Source organism: Aspergillus niger (genome assembly GCF_000002855.4).
Source record: "Aspergillus niger supercontig An04".
In the NCBI taxonomy this organism is placed as follows: Eukaryota; Fungi; Ascomycota; class Eurotiomycetes; order Eurotiales; family Aspergillaceae; genus Aspergillus; species Aspergillus niger.
Window position 1 is genome coordinate 2,172,601 of NT_166539.1, and position 18,934 is coordinate 2,191,534.

Sequence of the window (18,934 nt, forward strand, 5' to 3'; positions counted from 1 at the left end):
GATCTTCGATGTGGAAAGAAACGTCCTAGATGGAGACAGTTATAGTATATACTATCTCCACAGACCAATCGAAACTTCTAGAGGGACTGGGGAACAGGATAGGCAAGAAGATACCTGCCGGGGGACTAGGGCCATGGTGGACATTATAAAGACATCAAAGCCTCTTCGATGAGTGGGCCTCCTCAAGCCAAGATATGAAGAAATGATTAATCAAGACCCGGGCTTAATCATGAAAAAGCCGACGGGGTTAAGGCCAGACGGGATATCTCCAACGAAGGACCCCACTCGATGGACCGGAGCATATTGACCATAACATCCCAAGGTCCAAGGATCAGGTTACCCACCTTCCTACAGATTCCCGATAGACCTCAGAATGGGATCTTGTGTTTAGGTTAGGGCAATGCCATCATGCCCAGACTTAACCTCGAGCCGTTATATCCGAAAAATGACCAGGGTCCTCGTTGTTTACAAGAACCTCATTGGAGGCATACTGGTCTGCAGGCCAGACATAATGCAAACATCCTAAATAATGCGCTTCCCCGGCTGCATAACAGCCCCTCAGGCAACACTAATGGGTTTGGGGGCCATGGGATGCAAACTCTTCTCTCTATGCGGCCAAGTGGGCACCAGCTCGCGCCTCGGTGGCTCCGAATTCCCGAAATGATTCATAAAGAAGGTTAGATATCAACACAGGATCCAGTGCCCACTTCTACCCGATGGCTTGGCGTGCCTATCTCGACATTTCTCGACACTTCGTCCTCAGGACGTGCGCAGGCTTACCGTTGACGAGATCAGTCAGTTTCAAGACTGTAATAGGGTATGTCAGAAGAAAGGGCACGTGGGAGTTACAGCAATCGGTCTGCCATATCACGCAATCCACTGTTGGAAGTTATCTGTACGTCTGCACTTGTGCAGTGATTCGTCATCCGCTTAACTTCAGCCTGTCCACGGGCCACACGCTGAGATTCGAACCAGGAACGGCGGCACATTTTCTGAGACCGAGAGCCGAAACCATACCTGATGCGGTTAATTCTCCTAGCACCAAAGACCGGCGACTCAAAACACCATCACCAGAACTAATCTACTTGAAGATAAACAGGCTGACTTTGTGCTCGTGTGGCTTGAATAGTGTTGCAGGTTTCAGTCAGTGGGACCATAGGAAGAAAAAAAATAGGGGTTCCATAGATTATAGCTGTGGGCTCCATAATTTTTCTTTTCTCTTTCCCTTCTCTTTGCCTTCTCTTCACGTCTAGACCTTCGTCGGATGGAGCCGTGACTGGATCCTGCAAGAACAAGAGAGACGAGACAGAAGAATGTGACAGCTCTGCAGCAAGTCAAGTCTCTAACACTCACCTACTAACTGCTACGTAGACTGTTTTGGTAGACAGCTCATGTCGAGTAATCAATACAAGGCAGTTTAGTTTGACAAACGAAACAAACAGTCTAATCTGTAAGAACTTATCCGCCGGCTGCAAGACAGCACGCGTGACGAGGACCGCATTAGCAGCAGCGCAAACAGCCGCAACTAGTACACCAGTAAAAGAAGGGAGCAACAAGAAGTCCAGGAAGAAGAAAATTTTCAACACCCACCAATCAATCAACAAGGTAGGATTTCCCTACCACCATAACGGAACTGATCCGATCCACCACACACACACACACACAAGGAAAACCCGGTATCTAGTTTAAGCAAAGAACCCAGCCTATCTAAGCTACTTGATCAATAATGCCAATGTCCGAATCCACGGAACAAAGAAGAGGGGCTTGCTGAATTGTGGATCTCCAAGCGACAAAACACATATGTTATTTGTAGGAAAGTAGTATATAGCCCTCTAGAAAGGCAAAATAAAATAACCAATCAGACACTTTGGCCGAGTGGTTTAAGGCGCAGGCCTGCTACTACATCTCCGTACTAGCTGATTAGCCTGTGGGTTCGCCCGCCTGGGTTCGAGTCCCAGAGGTGTCGCATATCTTTTTGTGTTTTTTTTAATCCTATTTTCTATCTTTCGAGAGAATAGCTAGCTAGCTAATAGTATAGTAGTAGCAAGCAGTTGCCTTGGTTGTTGTACATAGTCTGTCTGTCTGTCTGTCTACATTATGTACGCTTACTATTTCTTCGTCAGGTTTCCTTCCCTTCTGCTACCAGTCTCTATGTATGATGTATGTATGTATATCATGAAACCAGAGCCCGAACTCCAAGTGTCTGTCTGTCTGTAGCATGCATGCAATGATACCTGGACAGCTACCACTACTGTATGTGGTTATGTACTATGTACTTCGCTAAGGCAGTTCCAGATCATGCGAACCGATATGTAACCAAGTGGGTAGCTAGGTAGCAGATCTATTTACAGTGTCTTCCCACGAAGTATCTACTCAGAATAGATCGGTAGGTGCTTCGGCAATCCATGAGTCGATCAGTGGTGGTTGGGAACCCGTGCATGCAGAACCTCGAGTGCATGTCCAGCTGCCCGTGGATGCTTAAGCGAGGAAGAAAGAGAGAGAGAGAGAGGTTGATGTGATGTGATGTGATCGATCGATAGGTTGTAAGCACAAAGTAGTCGTTGTCGGGAGCGTCCGATCGGTTGCAATTGGCGGTGACTATCTATAGTACGACTCTGCTTAACTACTTACTTACTTTCTGGTCGTGTGCATTGTGGGACTAATGTTACAGACTAATTAGATATGCAGCAGGTGGTGGTCTCATGTCTGGGTTGTTAGGATTGATAGTTGGGTCTGGTCTCTCGTTGTCATTGAAGCGGTGAGGAATGAGGATTAACTAGTAGGTCTACATGATTGTTGTGTCTGTGCTACATCGCAGGGTTCACGCTCATGACGGACACATGTACTGCCCACGCTGGCCGTCCAGGGTCCTGGTCGGCCAGCAAAACAACATTCGTAGTATATCACTCAGGTATATAATAAATGCAAGACAATGCTACAGTATGCGGTGGACAACATACGCCACCCAGCCGGCCAGTATATTTCCTAATGGGTATCCAACCCTCCCGTGCGAAGTTCCGGCCAAACGGGAGTTGTCACTTGAAAACAAACGCCGGGTTATCTTATCCTCCACAGGAACCAAATTAATTGCTGCAAAACGCCGGGAAATGCAAGACGCTATTCAAGTATCAAGAACTATCATCAACAGAGTCATTGAGGTCATTTAGTTGCTTCAACGCATCAATGGCCTTCTCCACTTCGTCCTTGGCCACAGTAGCCAGCGTGGCTTTGGCCCCGATCCCGAGCGTTTCGACGTCGCCCGCACGCTCGTACAGCTTCCTAGATATATTGCGATTGATTTCTGTGTATTGTTCTTTCGTGATGGTCTTCGAACGATAGTAAGGCTTCAGCGATGACCCGACCAACTTTTGTATGTCAGACTTGACTTTAAGGGACAAGCCGGGACGACTGGGCGAGCTATCGTCGGATCGGATAGCTGCTGATCGAGTGGCAGAGCGAGGTATCCGACGATTCGGGCGGCGAGTGGGGACTTGTGATGTGTGATCATCTTGGGCACTGCGAGCGGAACCAGCCGGCGACACATCTGGCGAGAAGGGTGGAGAGGACGGATCTGCTGGTGACCCCAGTTGTAGTGAGACATGGGCCTGCTTCGGAGGGTTGGAGGCGGTGTGACGGAAGATAGACGCGGGGAAGAATGGTTTGACGGGGCAGGTGAGATGGAAGGCGAGGAGGGGCCTGGGGTCGTATGATCGGTGGGTGCAATGGATGATTGACCGGAAGCGCCATGAGAAGTGAACCCGTTGGGGTTGGACGATTCTTCCACCTCCTTGAGAAGGGACTGAAGGAAGCTCGGTTCGCTCGAACTCTCAGCATTGATACCGAGCAGAGGACTTGCGCACTAGCAGACTCTTGATGACTCGCCATTCTGCATAGCCCGAGCTGCCAGGTCTTCAGCCCTCCGTGTCCGGGGCCGCTTCAGCTTGCGTTCAGGTTCGGTAGGCTCGGGAGAGGGCGACAATGTAGGTTCTTTACGTTTCCGGGCCGCGCTTGGGTCATTCTCAATTTCGCGGGCACGCTCGAAAGCATTCCAGGCCCTCATCTCTTCAAGAGACTCGGGCTCCGGGGTGGGCTCACGCGGAACGCGAGGCCGCGAAGGGCGAGGCGCCTCGATATCCAATAGAGCGGCAGTGTCTCGGAACCGATTGCCACCACCCTGTTGTTCGGCAACTTCAAAGCGACGTTGCCAGGCTCGGAAATCACGCTGATGGGCTTCTTCCCGGCGTTGCTCTTGTCGAGCGCGCTCCGCAGCCATGTCATCATCGAACGGAAAGTCCAAGTCGAGGTTGAGGTGATCCCAGACAGATTGCCACACGCGGGCCCAGTGTAGGGAGTTGAGCTGGTTTCTGCTCTGCAGTCTGCGTCGCTGTGCTCTTGTGCGACGACCACGCCTGTCTGGTGCCTGGGAAGACCAGTCGGCAGTCTCAGAAGACCGCCCGAGACGACGTTGCGTCACACACCGTGCGCAGTACCAAGGACCCGTGGGGACAGAATCGAGGCCAACGCAATATGTGTGAGAGGGTACATCGCAGCCATCACAAAGGAGAAGCAGCTCTTCATTGTCTGCATCCCCACAGATAGGACAWGGTTGGAAATCGGCGAAGTCATCGTCTATATATTCGATTATCATCGAGGGGTCGACTTCTGCTTGCTGGACTCGATCCTGCACGGCATAGGAAGATGTGACGGGGCCTGAAGGAAAACCAGTGATCAGTACATCGAGAGATATATAACAGACACAGAGGGAAGTAGAGACCATCCATGATCAATGTAGGTAAATCAATAGATAGAAAGGGGAATTATCAAGTACTTACCACCAGGGCGGTCACTTAGTTCGACCATGTTGAAACTCCGACGACATATCGGACAGCTGTTGGCTCGCTCGACCCAGGGCTTCAGACAGTTATTGTGCAGGATATGCCCGCAAGGGAGGAGCTGAGCGATCTGACCCGAATCCTCCGTGCCATCTACGCCATCGAGATTGAGAGAGGTATCCGCCGACTTGCCCTCTGCCCCGAGGTCAAGTCTTGGCGCGGCCTCGGCGGCGACGGCAAGAGGATCGCTGGCGCTTTCGCCAAGGTCTCCTAAGCACACAATACAGGTGTCGGACATTAACAGAAGGTGATGTGCCACAATTGTCTGCAGAGACGCTGAGAGAAGGCATGAAGAGCAACCGGCAGAAGGGACAGGAAGGCAGAGGGAGTGGGAAGGAGAAGGGGAGAGAGAGCAGGTCGAGTGATGTGGGGAGAAAGCAACCGGCCTTTTGAAGGTGGACCTGAAATCCAGCCTAACGCAATGCAGTCTGGCCTCCAACGTGACCGGCCTTGGTCCAGCCAATGATCTTTATTGAATATCGTCGCCTGGCCTTAGTCACCCGCGCTCTCTTCTTTTTTGAATGATGAATGAGAAAAATGCCTTGCCCTTGCAGCACCAGCTGAGTACCTTTGCATCTCTCTCAGCAAGCCTCCTCCTAGTTCCCTCCCTCTGCTTTAGTAGTTGAATGTCTTTCCTTCTCTTCCCCTAAAAAGCTAGTAGAAAAGTCCATGGGTCGGTGTGACCCTGATCACCCCCTCCATAAGTATTTAGTAGTCAGTAGTAGATAGTAGTGCAAACTCCCGAACGACCGTCATTTCTTATCTGCCTAAAATATGACGAGGAACTAGTTAGTTAATTTGATATATTTAGCTGACACAACGGTCCCTTCCCTAGTAGTAGTCCAAGAAAACAAAAATAACAAAAGAAAATGGAACAAATACGTAGTAGACACATTTCTTTTTAAGGTTTGCGACCGTGTTGAGCAACCTGTCCGAACAAGCTACGGATAGAACTCTAAACGAGTGATCAAGCAAAAAAAAGACCACATTTGGCACATAAGGATAGTATGCATGCATGTCGATATCTGCACGAGGGGGCGTTTTCCTTTACATCCTGGCGGAAATGCGGTGGTTGGCGGTGTCTTCCTACACACTCAACTCAAGATTATCGAGTGGACATCCATCAACCTGAACCCAGCACCCCCTGTTGGGATACTCACATGCTGCCACAAACGAGTCCATCAGATGGTATGATATAATCACAAGTTATTCCCTTTGTCCCCAAGTGCAGAACAGTGGTAGTACGAAAGAGTCCATCCGATAAATCCCGTGAATCGACTAATTGGTTCGATGGAACGAAATGAAGGGTCTGGAATCACCGATGGTAATTAAATCTATTGGTGAAGAATCTTGTGTTCAAACGACAACAGTTGGCGCTACCAACATCGTACTAGCGGGCTTCGTGGTAAGAGACATTCGCTTATTGAAATTCTCCAGATCTCATTTTCTCATTTTTGAATTTAAACGTAATAGAAAAGGTTATCCCATTATCACATCTAAACCTCCGCGATTTCTCTGAGACGACGGATAGTGGAGCGAGTGGCGGCAGCGGCGGGGGTACTGTAACACAACCCGAGCGATTAGCATCCATGTCACGTCCGCTTCTTGAGGCCCAGTCCGTATAGATGGAGACTGCACTGGGCCCAGGACGCAGCTTATCGAAAGCAGCAGCAGCAGATTCGGTACTTACGAGACAGTGTAGGCACCACCGGCAACAGTCTTGTTGCAGCCCTTGCACTCCCAGATACCAACAGCCTTGCGCTTGACGGTGTTCTTTCCGCAGAAGGTGCAGATGTAACGGGCGTGCTGGGACACTTCCATCTTCTTCACCTGCTTACGCAGGGAGGCACCGTATCTATTATCACCATCGTCAATATCGATTCTTCTGTATGGCGAAATTCAAGGCTGAATCTGTCGTCTTCGATTTTCGGAGAATAAAAACGCGATCGACTTCATCCCGATTTCAAACCGTCGTGGTGGAAAAGCGTGGCTGCATACCTGGTACCATATTTACCCGTGATACCGACCTCTGCAATAATTGTTAGTCTCGCGATTCATCGTTCATTCATTCAAGAGTTCATCGGTCCTCCAGTAGAGGTTCAAAAGGGGCACATACTCTTGGTGCGCTTCGTCATCTTGTCTCTGTGCGGCTGTTGAGTCGAAGATGGATACAGTGCGGTAAGTCGAAATCGAGACTGAGGCTTTCTACTCGGGCGGGAATGGTTGTGGGCGGGCTCGCTTAGGGCTGGAACTTCGGTCACGTGCACCCCTTCAAATGCAGACGCTCCCTATGATGTACGCAACAAGTCTACTCTCCTGGCAGCAAGCTTTCATCGTACTTTAGAAAATATACGTTTTTAATTATAGAGAAACTTGTGAATCCCGTCACTTTATCAAAATTTTCGGTCATAGTCAAGTTCTTTACTTCAAGCCGTACTGTGCGCATCTATCTCGAACATGCAGCCCCCCACATACATGTGTACACAAACGGGAGATTATGTAATACAACACAGCATAACATAACTAATTAACTACGTAGTTTACTAACCACTTTGTAACTAGTCGGCAATAGTTACCTTATGGTAAGCAACAGGGATTGTATAACTTCAATAGGACCCTTGCCTGATTTTGATTACTGAACAGAAGCGAGTAGAACCCTTTCATATGCTAGAGATGGCTACGATCAACTACACAATGTCCCCTCATCCCATTACTGCATTAAAGCATAACCGCATGCCTCGGTCCCTTCATCGGAGGTTTCTTCACATCGGGTTAGCCCAGGACCGCTGTTCAGCAGCGCCGTCATGGTTGGGTGGCATCCAGGAATCCCCCCTAGATTCGTCCGTGGCGGTCAAATAATCTTCATAGCGGTTGTTTCCTATCTGTATTTGCTATCCAGTGTGTCTACTCGTATATCGTTAACCGGTAAAGCCTCGTGAACAAATGGAATCCAACAAGCAATATGATCTGATCGTCCTGGGGCCCACGGGCTATACAGGACGGTTCTGTGCTGACCACATTGTCAAGAACTTTCCCACCAACCTGAAGTGGGCTCTGGCCGGTCGTTCTCTCAGCAAGTTGGAGAATATCGCCAAAGAGCTGAAGAATGTGAACCCGGATCGTGCCGATCCAGGTACTTGATACCGTGAATCTATATGTCTGTTGACCGAACATACCGTTGACTTGCTAGTAGATCTCCTCCCCGTGCAACTCAATCGTGAGGAGTTGCACCCGTTGGTTCAAAAGACGCGAGTTATCATTAACTGCGTGGGTCCCTACTGTCTATACTCTACGCCCGTGATTGAAGCTTGCGCCAGTAATGGAACTCACTATGTCGATGCGTCAGTTTGCCGCCATGGAATCAGTTCACCAATGTATAGCTAACCGATGTAGTACCGGAGAGACACACTGGGTCAAGGAAATCATCAGTGAATACCATGAAACCGCCAAAGCGAACGGTGCTGTTGTATGTACCTTCTCCTCATGACTCCGCAGTACGACAGCATCCTGACAATCAATCAGATCATCCCTTGCGTTGGCATAGAAAGCGCACCTGCAGACCTGCTCGCATGGGCTACAGTGAAGCGAGTCCGCGAAGATCTGTCATGCCACACCAGATCAATCACCGGTGACATCCACGAGATCAAGTGAGATAAAAGAACTTAACCCACGGATCATCCAATACCTAACACCAGCCCTCGCAGGTCCTCCGGAGCAAGCGGTGGCACCCTCTCCACCGTACTCACTTTCTTTGAAAATGTGCCACCTTCCGAAATGCGCAAAATATCCACCCCTTTTGCACTGGCCGCAGCTCCCCCTCCGAAAGACATCCCTCGCGAGCCGTTATGGACGAGGCTACTCGGTATTCGATCCGTGCGTGACTTGGGCATCTTGACCACCTCACCATCAGGTCTAGCAGACATCACCACCGTCCACCGCAGCAGTACCCTGATGCCGGAGTTCTACGGACCCCGGTTCTACTTCAGACAATTCCTCCGCGCCAGGAACGCTTTCACCGGAATTCTATGGCATTATGCGTTCCTTTTCGCCGTTACGGCTTTACTCCTGCCTCCGATTCGCACCCTTGTCAGGAAGTACATCTATACCCCGGGTACTGGTCCTACTCTCGAGGATTCCGTCAACGACTTCGTCGAGTACCGCGCCGTCGCGACTGCGGACCAGGATACGGCAAAGCCTCAACGTGTGCTGGGCAAGTTGAGATACCAGGGTACTATGTACGAGTTTACTGGGTTGAGTCTGGCTGAGGCGGCCATGACTATAATTGAGAATGAGGAGAAGGTGAAGAAGGTGTCTCGTTGCGGTATCGTGACTACTGCTACTTTGGGTCAGGAGTTTATTGATCGCTGGGATAAGGTCGGATGTCATATCGAGACTCAGGTCGTTGATAATTGATTTGCTTGTGGCCTTATCCGATTGACAAACTCGCAATATTTTGTTATATAGCTACTTATGACTTGATTCACCTGTTTATAGAGATTTACTTGGTTGTTAATAGTACTTACTACTTGCCATTGATTTATAATACCCCGCGGCTCATTCAAAAAAGTCTTTAAATGCCCAACTCCATGCCATTTATATAAAGGAACAGTAGTAGAGCAAAATACTGTAACTTTATCCTAGGACTAATAAACCAAGATACCCATTTTCCAAAGCGTGATCCCTAACAGAAAGACAAAGCAATCCCGCCCAGCGGATACATCCAAGATTCCAAAAGACACTCGCATCAGCCCAGACCCAAGAGCACAACAAACAATCAATCAATCAATCAACATATGCGTACAAAAGAGTACACCTGGGTGTCAGATACCCATACAGAACACCCCCAACCACCTTCATACAACACCACTCACAACCTCGACATCCTCAAACTCTTAAACACCACCTCCTTCAGCCACCACGCAATGATCTCATTCACCTCCTCCGGTTCCTGCCACAGCGCCCAATGCGACGTATTCACCTGTTTATACGTCAAATGCGGGACGGTCCTCGTCATTCCTTTTCCTAGGTGCGGTGGCAACGCGGAGTCCTTCAGCGCTTGGATAAATAGTAACGGGGCTGTGATGCGTGCGTTCAAAATGGCAAGTTCTTCTTCGTAATTGATCTCCCGTGTGCGGTACCAGTTTACTGTGTTTTTGTTAGTTGGATTTCAGTTCTTATCGCTGTGGCTTAGATGGGAATGGGGTAAAATAGGATAGGACATACACGGCCCCCGAAGCCCATTCCTCGAGAATTCAGTCGCGTAGTATTCCAGTTCCTGCATAATTATCCATATTAGCATTTACATCTTTTCCTCTTTTTCTTCTCAAAGAAACAAGTAAGTAAGGACAACTCACCACCTCACTCAACAAAGGCGACGGCCTAACAAGCTCCATTCGATCCAACAAAACCCCATACTCGGCATCAAACGCCACATCCCTATCATCCGTCCGACCGCCATACAGCGCCGACAAGAACTTCTCGATATCTTCCTTGCTGAAGATGACGTCTTCGAGATTTCCGCTCCGGAATTGCAGCTGGTACGCGAAATGTGGCGCGATGTTCTCTACCATGTCTTCTAGCGCGAGGTATTTTCGTGTCGGCGCTGCATACGGCACGCAGACTGTGAAGATGTGCGTTACGAGCTCCGGGTGCCAGAGCGCGACGCGATAGGCGAGGGCGGCGCCCCTATCCTGATATTCAGTTCTCGTGCTCGCTATGATATATAAAGGATGTAATTGGAAATAAGGGAGTGCCTACCAGTCATGTCCGCCGAGGATGATTTCGGGTGCTTGTAGTTGGGTTGCGAGTTCTTTGATGTCGTTGGCGCAGCTTTTGTGCGAATATAGTTCTATTTCTTCGGGTGCGTCCTGTTTCTTCGTTAAAATTGATTGTTTGTGGTTCAAAGGGCGATTATAGCACGTACTGTTCGGCCATATCCTAGACAGTCTGGCGCGACAACTCGCAGACCCATGGAAATCAACATGGGGATTTGGTAGCGCCATCCCATGGATAGGTCGGGGAAGCCATGGAGCTGTATATAGCAGATGAGAGTTAGATGATCTTGCTTGATTTAGATGACTGCGATATGTATCGCCAATCACTCTTTATGGGGGTGGCATCACGCACGAGGAAGATTGTCGCCCGATAAACCCCCGATTCGGGCTCGCTGTAGAGGTAGCCTGCAATATATATCAGCGATCATGTATTACAGCTTCTAGTACAGTATCTAGATTTAGATGAATATATGTGGACAGCAGTGCTGCAAGATTATTATAACACTGCATGGATTGAGGAAATCGAGCCTGCAGGGAACCCGTCCTTTGAATTGCATCAGATGTGCTGCATCTCCTACATACCGTATGTCTTGCCATTGACGTTTGCCGAGCGGCGCTCGACCCTCGGGTCACCGGTTACATCGATCTTGTCCACGGTCATGACGGAACAACGTTGGATGGAAGCTGTGGTCTAGATATAATGTACAGACAAGGATGTCTACTGCAGAAAGATGATCAAAGATAAAGAAGAATCAAGCAAGATGCATGCTGCTATACCGACTTTCCCAGGATCTATAAATGGTACCCTATGGAGACCCCCGCCAGCTGTCCGTCACGTGCAACCGGGGCTATTGATCGATTAATATAAGACTAACTACAGGAAATGAGGCGACGGAGTCATTGGGCACGAGTAATATGGCATTTCTGATACACATAACCTGTTTTCCTGGCAGTAATTTTGCCCAGGTTGATTGATTGGAGACCGCCGAATTGTTTGTGTTCAGCCAGCCGAAAGGGGACTCGCCGGCCTTCCCGCCGAAATGCCTCGGCTCTTACTCGATGCAGACACTAACTAATGTACATAAGAAGGGAGAGCATAGACTTGCTTCCACCTCCAGTCGACATTGCCATTCGCTACTCAACATGATAATAGATGGTGGAATTAAATCAAAGAGAAAGAGACAGTCACCGCTTCTGCTGCTAGTAGATTACCGTATCTTCCTGATCCTCTTCCACTTCACCGCCATCATCGTCGTGTCGATGGATATCCGAGCGGTCATGGTCCATACTAGTAGATACGTTGCTGTCATTAGCAAGCGTGGTCTCGGCTTTCGCTTCTTCTGAACCTCCATCGGCTGTCGTCTCGGCTCCCAGCGTGACCGAAGACGCTTGAGCGACACTCTTGTTCTCCAGGGCGTCTGTTTCGGACACCGAGGCTGGTTCCTGAGTCTCTTCATGCCCTGACTCCTGTTTCTTCTCCTCCTGCTGCTTGGCATTTTCCTCCTCGGGGGACGAATAGCGTGCTTCAAACTCCGCCACTTCTCTCGCGACAGTAGCTTCCGCTTCTTTAATCTGGTCCTGTATTATATCCTCATCCTCCGCCCTTAGCTGCCACGGCTTGTAGTACTGCAGATAGAATAGTCAGAACCCCCCAAACGTAAGCACCAACGCCACAAAACCGTAAGGTTGGGAAACATACTAATACAGGCTCCGTCCTCGTCTTAAGGAAATGAGCCATCGCAATCATATTCGAGTGGCGCGTGCGCATCTGAGACATCCATCAGCGCCTGCACGACATAAAACGAGCAGCAACCAGAAACCCAGCAAATCATCGCCATCATCATTCCCGGGGGACAAAACTCACCGATTCCTCCTCGTAGAACCTCTGCTCCTTCTTCCGAATCGCCGCCCGTTCCTCCCGTCTCTTCTTCTTCAGCTCCCCATACTCCTCATCCTGCAACTTCAACTTATCCTGTTGTCGTCGCTCAATATCCGCACGTCGCTTTTGGGCCGCCGAGCTCGAGCTCTGCGAAAGCGTCCCCAGCAAAGCACCGAATAGTCGTTGGCCGCGTTTGCGCTCCTCATCCCGTCCTGCGCCACGTCGCGGTTTCCGCTCTGTTACATCTGGCGAGGACTGTTTGCGATCTGGAATGGACTGGGTGTCGTCGTGATGTTCTGCCTGTGAGCTAAGACGACGGCGTTTGTTCTCCGAGTCGGGGTCCGTAATTGACGATTGTCGCCGCTTTAGCCCTGCTTCTGGGGACGGGATTATAGTGTCTTGGTCGGGGAGGGCGACGGCCGACGCGAGAGTTCTGTATTGTCATGCAAATGTCCCATGTTAGCAGGGATGTTTCTTGTATAGAAAGGTAGTCAGGGTAGGCGGCGAAGTAATATATACCCTTCGGTCATATCTGGCAGGGAGGAGAGCTGTGAGAGGTGAGGAAAGAAGTAAATAGTAAATAAGATTCAATCGAATAAAAACAAAAATGCTTTTGAATTAAAAGAGATGAAGGCTAGGTATCGAACAGCTCGAATCATAACATTCCGCGAACAACGAGACAGAAGTCACCGGGTATTCATTTGCAGCTTCTCTCAAACCTCGTTCGGTATCGCGATATGCCCGGCGCGGCGGGACTCCAACGGCCCGTGCACGGACCACTAGACCGCCCCGAAAGAGCGTTTCTTCCATTTCCAGTTCCATCTCCCTCTCTTCTCTGTGTCCCCCGACCCAGACTCTTCGATTGCCTTCCACTGTCTTGCTGCTGACATATCTCATTCTATTGCTACGAAGCGTCGACTGCTCGTAATACCTGCAGCTTTCTTTTAGCTAGCGAACTTCTCACTCTATATCTCGCGTTGCCCATCGTTCTTCAAGAGTCGTCGCGTCTCCCACCACTTTCAAGAGAAGCTCCTGATCTCATAAACCCACCATGTCTCGCCATCATCCCGATCTTGTCATGTGCCGCAAGCAGCCCGGCATCTCTATCGGCCGCTTGTGCGATAAGTGTGACGGCAAATGTCCCGTGTGCGACTCCTACGTGCGTCCCACGACCCTGGTCCGCATCTGCGACGAGTGCTCCTTCGGAAACTACCAGAACAAGTGCATCGTTTGTGGTGGAGAGGGTATCAGTGATGCCTTTTACTGCTTTGAGTGCACGCGACTCGAGAAGGATCGGGACGGCTGTCCGAAGATTATAAACCTGGGAAGTTCGAGGACAGATTTATTCTACCAAAAGAAAAGTTTTCGAAATCATTGATGCTGGCTGGGTGTTGTTTTTCTTGTTCGCCACGCGTTTGGGAACTCTTGGACGCGAACTTGCTGCTATCTGCATCGTATGCTCCTGGCCTTAGGGAGCTCTGCAGATTTATGGGAGTGGCTTGGGCGAATATAAACGGTTGTTGAGAATGAGACAGCTACACCTACGGAAGAGAGAGAAGAATGGTACCGGCGGTGTTTCGGTTCACAGGTGCCCGGGGCTATATACTATCGCGGATCATAGAGCGGGATATACAAGAAATTACGGGGTCATCCACCCACGCACGGAGATTTACCGACCCGGGCGTCTCGGTCTCGCAAATCCCCGGCTCGGTCCGTTGTCCTGTGGCGGGTGGACTTCTTCATGCAACCTTTCGCCCGTGATCTCGTCGGGCGATGACGCCTCAATCTGCATGCTGTGTTAGGGAGACTCTTCAATCAATCGAGCGTTTGCAACCAGCTCTTACCTTCTTTGAAATCTTCAAGCCCTGGTCGCCAGCCATAGTGATTGCATACATTCGGGAACTGGCGTACAGCATACGCTCCTTGATCGAGGAACCCGAGGGGCAGGTATAGATGAAGATCACCACGTCGGAGTCGGGGTAGTGGTAAAGTGTGTACCGGGGAGAGGACGAAGGGATGTGTGACTGGACGGAGTTCGCATCCACCCCGGACTCAGCGGCAGCAACCTTGATCGCCTCCGTCGGGACATCGATGGCCTGTATTTAGAAAAGCGAAGTTAGAGCAATCCCAAAGGAAATATACATACCCAAATGCGTTGGGTTGGAAAACCGTAGAGAGAAGACACGTACCAGCTGAACCAGCCCACCCTGCTGTAACCCTTCGAGGGCCTGCTTAACCTCATCATCGACGTTCATCTTGACGGACGCACCACCGAATGGATTCGCCCTGTTGAACGTGCCGCCAATACCAATATCTCTGCTCGGAGTGCCGCTGCGAGCCTCCTCTTCGGCTCTCCGTACAGCCTCCAACTCCCGCTCCTTCTCGCCCATTAAATCCTCCCGTCGGAAACCGCCCGCGGTACCCTTCTTCTCTGCATCTCGCTCCTTCCATGCCTCCTCGCCAATAACCTCATCTTCATCTGTAGCGAAGATGGTCGAAGCGAACTTCTCCGTGCCTAGTTCCCTAGCCAAGGTGGCGCGGGTTGCGGCGAAGAGAGTCTTGGCGCGCACGCCAGCATTGGAGGGAATGTAGGTCAAAGCCACGAGAGAGGATGAACCACCCTCAGGACGACGAATGAGGAGGTAAAGGGGAGTCTTGGGTTCAAGGACGGACGAGAGCTGGGAAAGAGACGGGTAGAAGGCGTTCGGAGAGGCGAAAGGAACCGGGGAAAGGGGCGACAGGCTTTCCGACTTGATTGTTACGGGGAGACAGAAAATGGATTCATCGGAGACGAAGTTCCTGAAGGCTTCGTGAAGCTCATCAGAGACTATTGGGCATAGTTAGCAAAGAATGCTGGGACGAGCGTAACTTGGGTTGTAAGGTGGCATGTCCGAGGGGATCGGTTGCGGGATGTCGTAATCGCCAGGAACAAGGGGAAGAAGAGAGGAATGAGATTGGTAGATATGTACCTGAGATTCCTGACTGCATCGTGAATAAAGGTCCAGCAGTAGCTCCTGACCGTTTCAGATTATGCAACTTATCGGCCGGTCTACTTCCTGCAGTCGAGGGGTTTATCTGGAAGGTTGTTTCGGGGAAGACAAGACGGAGGGGAAGGGCAGAAGCGGTGTGTCTTGTTCCTAGCGGGGCTCAGCTAATGCCCCGGGCGATCGGCCGCTTCTTATCTACGTGGGAAGATTTGTATTTACTTCTACTCTATACTACACCCTCTGAATTCAATTGACTTCTCTGAATGATTTGTTTGACTCTATCCAAGAAAGTAGGTATGCTAACATAGGAAATGAACTGGGAAAACAGGTATAACATATACAACCCACTCCGTGTGGATCTCGCCTGGCAGCTCTCCAAGGCCCCCAAACATATAAACAGGAGAATACTGATAACTCAGTGATCGAAAACGCCACCATGCTCATGGTATCAAATGCTTTCGAGAACATACAGCGGCCATGCCCTTCCAGTGGAGTCACTTACTCTTCATAGTTTCCACCGACGAAGGCCCATCCGGAGTTCTCCAGCTTGCCCTTCAGGAACTCATACACGGTGAAAGTGACGGCCTGACCAGGCGCGACTCTCATCACACGGGGCGTGATACCCTTGTAGAAGGCACGAGCACCCTCTTGCTTGAACATGTCCTTCGCGATGACCATGATACGAGACACCGCTGATTGACCGGGCTCAGCACGGGTCTTCTGCAATCTCGTCTTGATCGTGTCGATCGGGGCATTGGAGAAAGGTCCGACAGCACCAGAAATCAGACCGATGAAAGTTGTCTGGTAGGAAGGCAGCTGTGTGTTGCTGTACTCCGGCTGAACCCTCTGGAGGAAAGCCTTCAATTCGGTGTAGGCTGTGAAGTTGGCTGCTTGGTTGGTTCCTTGCCGAAGGGCAGTCAGAGAGACACCGCGGTACAGGGTGCTGAAACCCTCTTCCTTAATCACGGTGAAAAGCGCATGTGGTGCACTGCGGTACTTGGGGGTATCGAGAGGGTCCGCCAAACTGTGATGTTGTGCTTGCAAACGAATCTTAACAACCTCCATGGGATTGACCACTGCCACGGCTTCGGTCACACCAGCAGCAAGACCAGCTAAATAAAAGAGCCTCGTTAGCCTCCCTATCCATGACTGGACGCGATTCAAGAATACGTGACTTACCCAAGAAGGTAGCTTTGCTGGTCACAGCACCAGTCTCCTTATCGGCAAGCATTTGCTTGTAAGATTCGTAGGAGGTGAACCGGATGGCCATCTTCGGGATGATACCACCAAGGACGGCACCCAGTCCCTTGTACAGACCCATGGCAGTCTCCTTCTTCACGATCTCAACACCGGTGGCTACGAACCCGCGGGGTTTTACCTAGCGAACTGTTAGCTAGGACTCAATGCTTTGCATATGGTTCTCACTTACACCCGGTGCCCGGGCACGGCGGGAGAGCTGCATCCGAACTTTGATGGTGTCTGGCATAGATTGTCAGCGCGATCCTCACTCAAGACAGCCAATTGACCCATAATTATACATACCTAGAGGGTGACACACGAGCGCTTCCATCATACCAGCACCACCACCAGCTGAGTCGCAAGTTAGTACCGTACTCAATCAATGCGCCGAGAGAATATTGCTTACCGATGAGGTTCACAGCTGGGGAGGCTGGCTTCTTGCCATTGCGGCCTTGTACAGTCTTTGCGGACATTGTGCACAATTTCTAGTTTTGCAAAGACGTTGTTTTCTCTGTCAATTGGTAACAAGCTCTTCTGCAAGAGCTATAGCCGACAGCGCAATGGAACGAGTTTCCAGGCGATCGCGTGCAGCGGGAGTCCTTTGACAAAAGGGGGAGAAAGAGGAGAGAAAGATCAAGAGTGAATCGCCAGCGATCCGGATTCCAGGGATCTTTATTTTTTTTTATTAAAAGAAAGGACGGGGACGATCTCGGAGGTTCACAGGAAGGCCCAAAAATACGGGGAGATACGGAAGTATAACTACGTCCCTCGGCTCTACCCACCCAGGGTATTTAAATCGGCGATTGAGGGAGTCACTTGATTAGCGGCTTAGCTGGAAGATCCCAAACATTCGCAAGGCCGTTCTCGGCAATGAGGATCCCAGACGGGCTCGGCTCCAGTGGCGGCTTTTGCTGTCGCTTTGGATTGATTTTAGCCCAGGCGTACCGGGCGTGGAGGGAGCTATGACGGGGAAGCGGAGGAAGCTTCTCTGGACGAGCGGAAGCAATGCCGCCGTCTTCGCACAGTAGACCAACAACCGAACGCCCTTGAGAATCAGCTTGGGACAGGGTCAACGGAAGGAAAAGGAACTAGTCAACTGATTGGATTATGGACTCTCCACGATTTACAATTTCTTAAACGTGGGGGATCCTTATCACTTATACCCTTACGGCTGCCATATCCCCGGTGGTGGTGGTTAAAGCTGCTCGTGTCTACTGAAACTTATTCTACCTCACCCCGAGGCATCGGAAGCTGCACAGGTCACTCCGACTAACGGCGCGCAGATTGGCACTTCCAGTCCTTGTGGCCCCAAGGTGGCGTGGCCAAAAGTGAATGAGCTCAAGGGGCCAGTGTGCCAATGGTAAGCCGGAACCAGAGATCATGGTTCCCAAATGTCAGGTAAGACCAGGCTCTTCACATGCTGGAGAGTTCCCTCATGGCTTGGAGAATCCAGTATTTTGTCGTCATCTGCCAGTCGTAAGCAGCAGTAGCTACTTACATACATACATCGAAAGCCTTAGCTTGTGACATGCCCTTTACCACCGAGACAAGACCGTGACCTGAAGTGTGGGGGATGGAAAGTTGGTGCACCAGTCCAGCTATGATCCACGGGTATTTCCGGGCCAAGCCTGGGGTCGTTCTTCAGCCGAGGTCCTTTCTCCGTCCGTCGGTGCCGACAGTGTTATAGCAAGGAAATGTTCATCCTGCGAGGAATGGGGATAATGATTAGTGTCTGAATATGATAAAAGGAAAAACAAAAGAAATATGCCTCTAATCCCTGTGACCCCCTGGGATTTTACCCTTTCGAGCTAGTATTTTACCTTTGTGTTGCTTCCTCCTTGCAAGTCACGGGGTATGCATGTCCCTCTCTCCTGAAGGTTTACCCCACGGTTCATGATTTACCCACGCCCCCGGAGGTCATTCTTCCGAGCACCACATAATAATTATTAAGAGAAACAATTTGGTTATGAAATAACATAGGAATCTTGAAATGCGAGGAGAAATATAGTCTTGGTAGTTTTATGTCCCAAAACAGCCAAAAATTATATAGTCAAAAATAAAAAAAAAAGAAAGAAAAAGAAAAGAGGGGATAAACTGATAAGATAAAAGAAAAAAGAAGGGAAAGCGATCGATCCCCCAGATCTTCACATGTCAAAGTATAAG

The 18,934-nt window shown here is 50.1% G+C and overlaps 9 protein-coding genes and 1 non-coding gene across 10 annotated transcripts; 5 read left to right on the forward strand and 5 right to left on the reverse strand.

Moving 5' to 3' along the window:
• Positions 1-408: 408 nt before the first annotated feature.
• An04g08950 (uncharacterized protein) lies at positions 409-1,711 on the forward strand (the record flags this gene model as incomplete). The annotated part of the gene is made up of 5 exons (XM_059747740.1): positions 409-676; positions 817-895; positions 1,100-1,143; positions 1,385-1,605; positions 1,685-1,711. The coding sequence occupies 5 exons, from the start codon at positions 409-411 to the stop codon at positions 1,709-1,711; spliced, it is 639 nt and encodes a 212-aa protein (XP_059600683.1).
• A 150-nt stretch (positions 1,712-1,861) lies between these two features.
• Positions 1,862-1,966, forward strand: tRNA-Ser (GCT). The gene has a single exon. It is a non-coding gene; the product is annotated as a tRNA-Ser (tRNA).
• A 1,162-nt stretch (positions 1,967-3,128) lies between these two features.
• An04g08970 (uncharacterized protein) lies at positions 3,129-5,130 on the reverse strand (the record flags this gene model as incomplete). Its single annotated transcript, XM_059747741.1, is given in 3 exon segments — positions 3,129-3,696; positions 3,879-4,710; positions 4,833-5,130. Coding segments are annotated over 3 exon segments (1,698 nt in total).
• A 1,258-nt stretch (positions 5,131-6,388) lies between these two features.
• Positions 6,389-7,027, reverse strand: An04g08980 (60S ribosomal protein eL43; the record flags this gene model as incomplete). Its single annotated transcript, XM_001402218.3, has 4 exons — positions 6,389-6,452; positions 6,583-6,747; positions 6,891-6,921; positions 7,009-7,027. The coding sequence occupies 4 exons, from the start codon at positions 7,025-7,027 to the stop codon at positions 6,389-6,391; spliced, it is 279 nt and encodes a 92-aa protein (XP_001402255.1).
• An 808-nt stretch (positions 7,028-7,835) lies between these two features.
• An04g08990 (uncharacterized protein) lies at positions 7,836-9,305 on the forward strand (the record flags this gene model as incomplete). The annotated part of the gene is made up of 5 exons (XM_001402219.1): positions 7,836-8,025; positions 8,086-8,233; positions 8,286-8,358; positions 8,415-8,539; positions 8,597-9,305. 5 exons carry the CDS (start codon positions 7,836-7,838, stop codon positions 9,303-9,305), a joined length of 1,245 nt encoding a protein of 414 aa, XP_001402256.1.
• A 454-nt stretch (positions 9,306-9,759) lies between these two features.
• On the reverse strand, positions 9,760-11,327 carry An04g09000 (uncharacterized protein; the record flags this gene model as incomplete). The annotated part of the gene is made up of 7 exons (XM_001402220.1): positions 9,760-10,037; positions 10,116-10,167; positions 10,247-10,577; positions 10,650-10,759; positions 10,816-10,923; positions 11,019-11,071; positions 11,249-11,327. 7 exons carry the CDS (start codon positions 11,325-11,327, stop codon positions 9,760-9,762), a joined length of 1,011 nt encoding a protein of 336 aa, XP_001402257.1.
• A 2,269-nt stretch (positions 11,328-13,596) lies between these two features.
• Positions 13,597-13,923, forward strand: An04g09010 (uncharacterized protein; the record flags this gene model as incomplete). Its single annotated transcript, XM_001402221.1, has 1 exon — positions 13,597-13,923. One exon carries the CDS (start codon positions 13,597-13,599, stop codon positions 13,921-13,923), a length of 327 nt encoding a protein of 108 aa, XP_001402258.1.
• A 65-nt stretch (positions 13,924-13,988) lies between these two features.
• On the reverse strand, positions 13,989-15,533 carry An04g09020 (uncharacterized protein; the record flags this gene model as incomplete). The annotated part of the gene is made up of 5 exons (XM_059747744.1): positions 13,989-14,143; positions 14,223-14,331; positions 14,390-14,641; positions 14,735-15,372; positions 15,515-15,533. 5 exons carry the CDS (start codon positions 15,531-15,533, stop codon positions 13,989-13,991), a joined length of 1,173 nt encoding a protein of 390 aa, XP_059600685.1.
• Positions 15,534-16,030: 497 nt separating this feature from the next.
• On the reverse strand, positions 16,031-17,244 carry An04g09030 (uncharacterized protein; the record flags this gene model as incomplete). Its single annotated transcript, XM_001402223.1, has 5 exons — positions 16,031-16,644; positions 16,712-16,910; positions 16,962-17,011; positions 17,075-17,122; positions 17,178-17,244. The coding sequence occupies 5 exons, from the start codon at positions 17,242-17,244 to the stop codon at positions 16,031-16,033; spliced, it is 978 nt and encodes a 325-aa protein (XP_001402260.1).
• Positions 17,245-17,331: 87 nt separating this feature from the next.
• An04g09040 (hypothetical protein) lies at positions 17,332-18,493 on the forward strand (the record flags this gene model as incomplete). Its single annotated transcript, XM_059747745.1, has 6 exons — positions 17,332-17,356; positions 17,464-17,558; positions 17,611-17,669; positions 17,711-17,839; positions 17,973-18,131; positions 18,337-18,493. The coding sequence occupies 6 exons, from the start codon at positions 17,332-17,334 to the stop codon at positions 18,491-18,493; spliced, it is 624 nt and encodes a 207-aa protein (XP_059600686.1).
• Between the last annotated feature and the right edge of the window lie 441 nt (positions 18,494-18,934).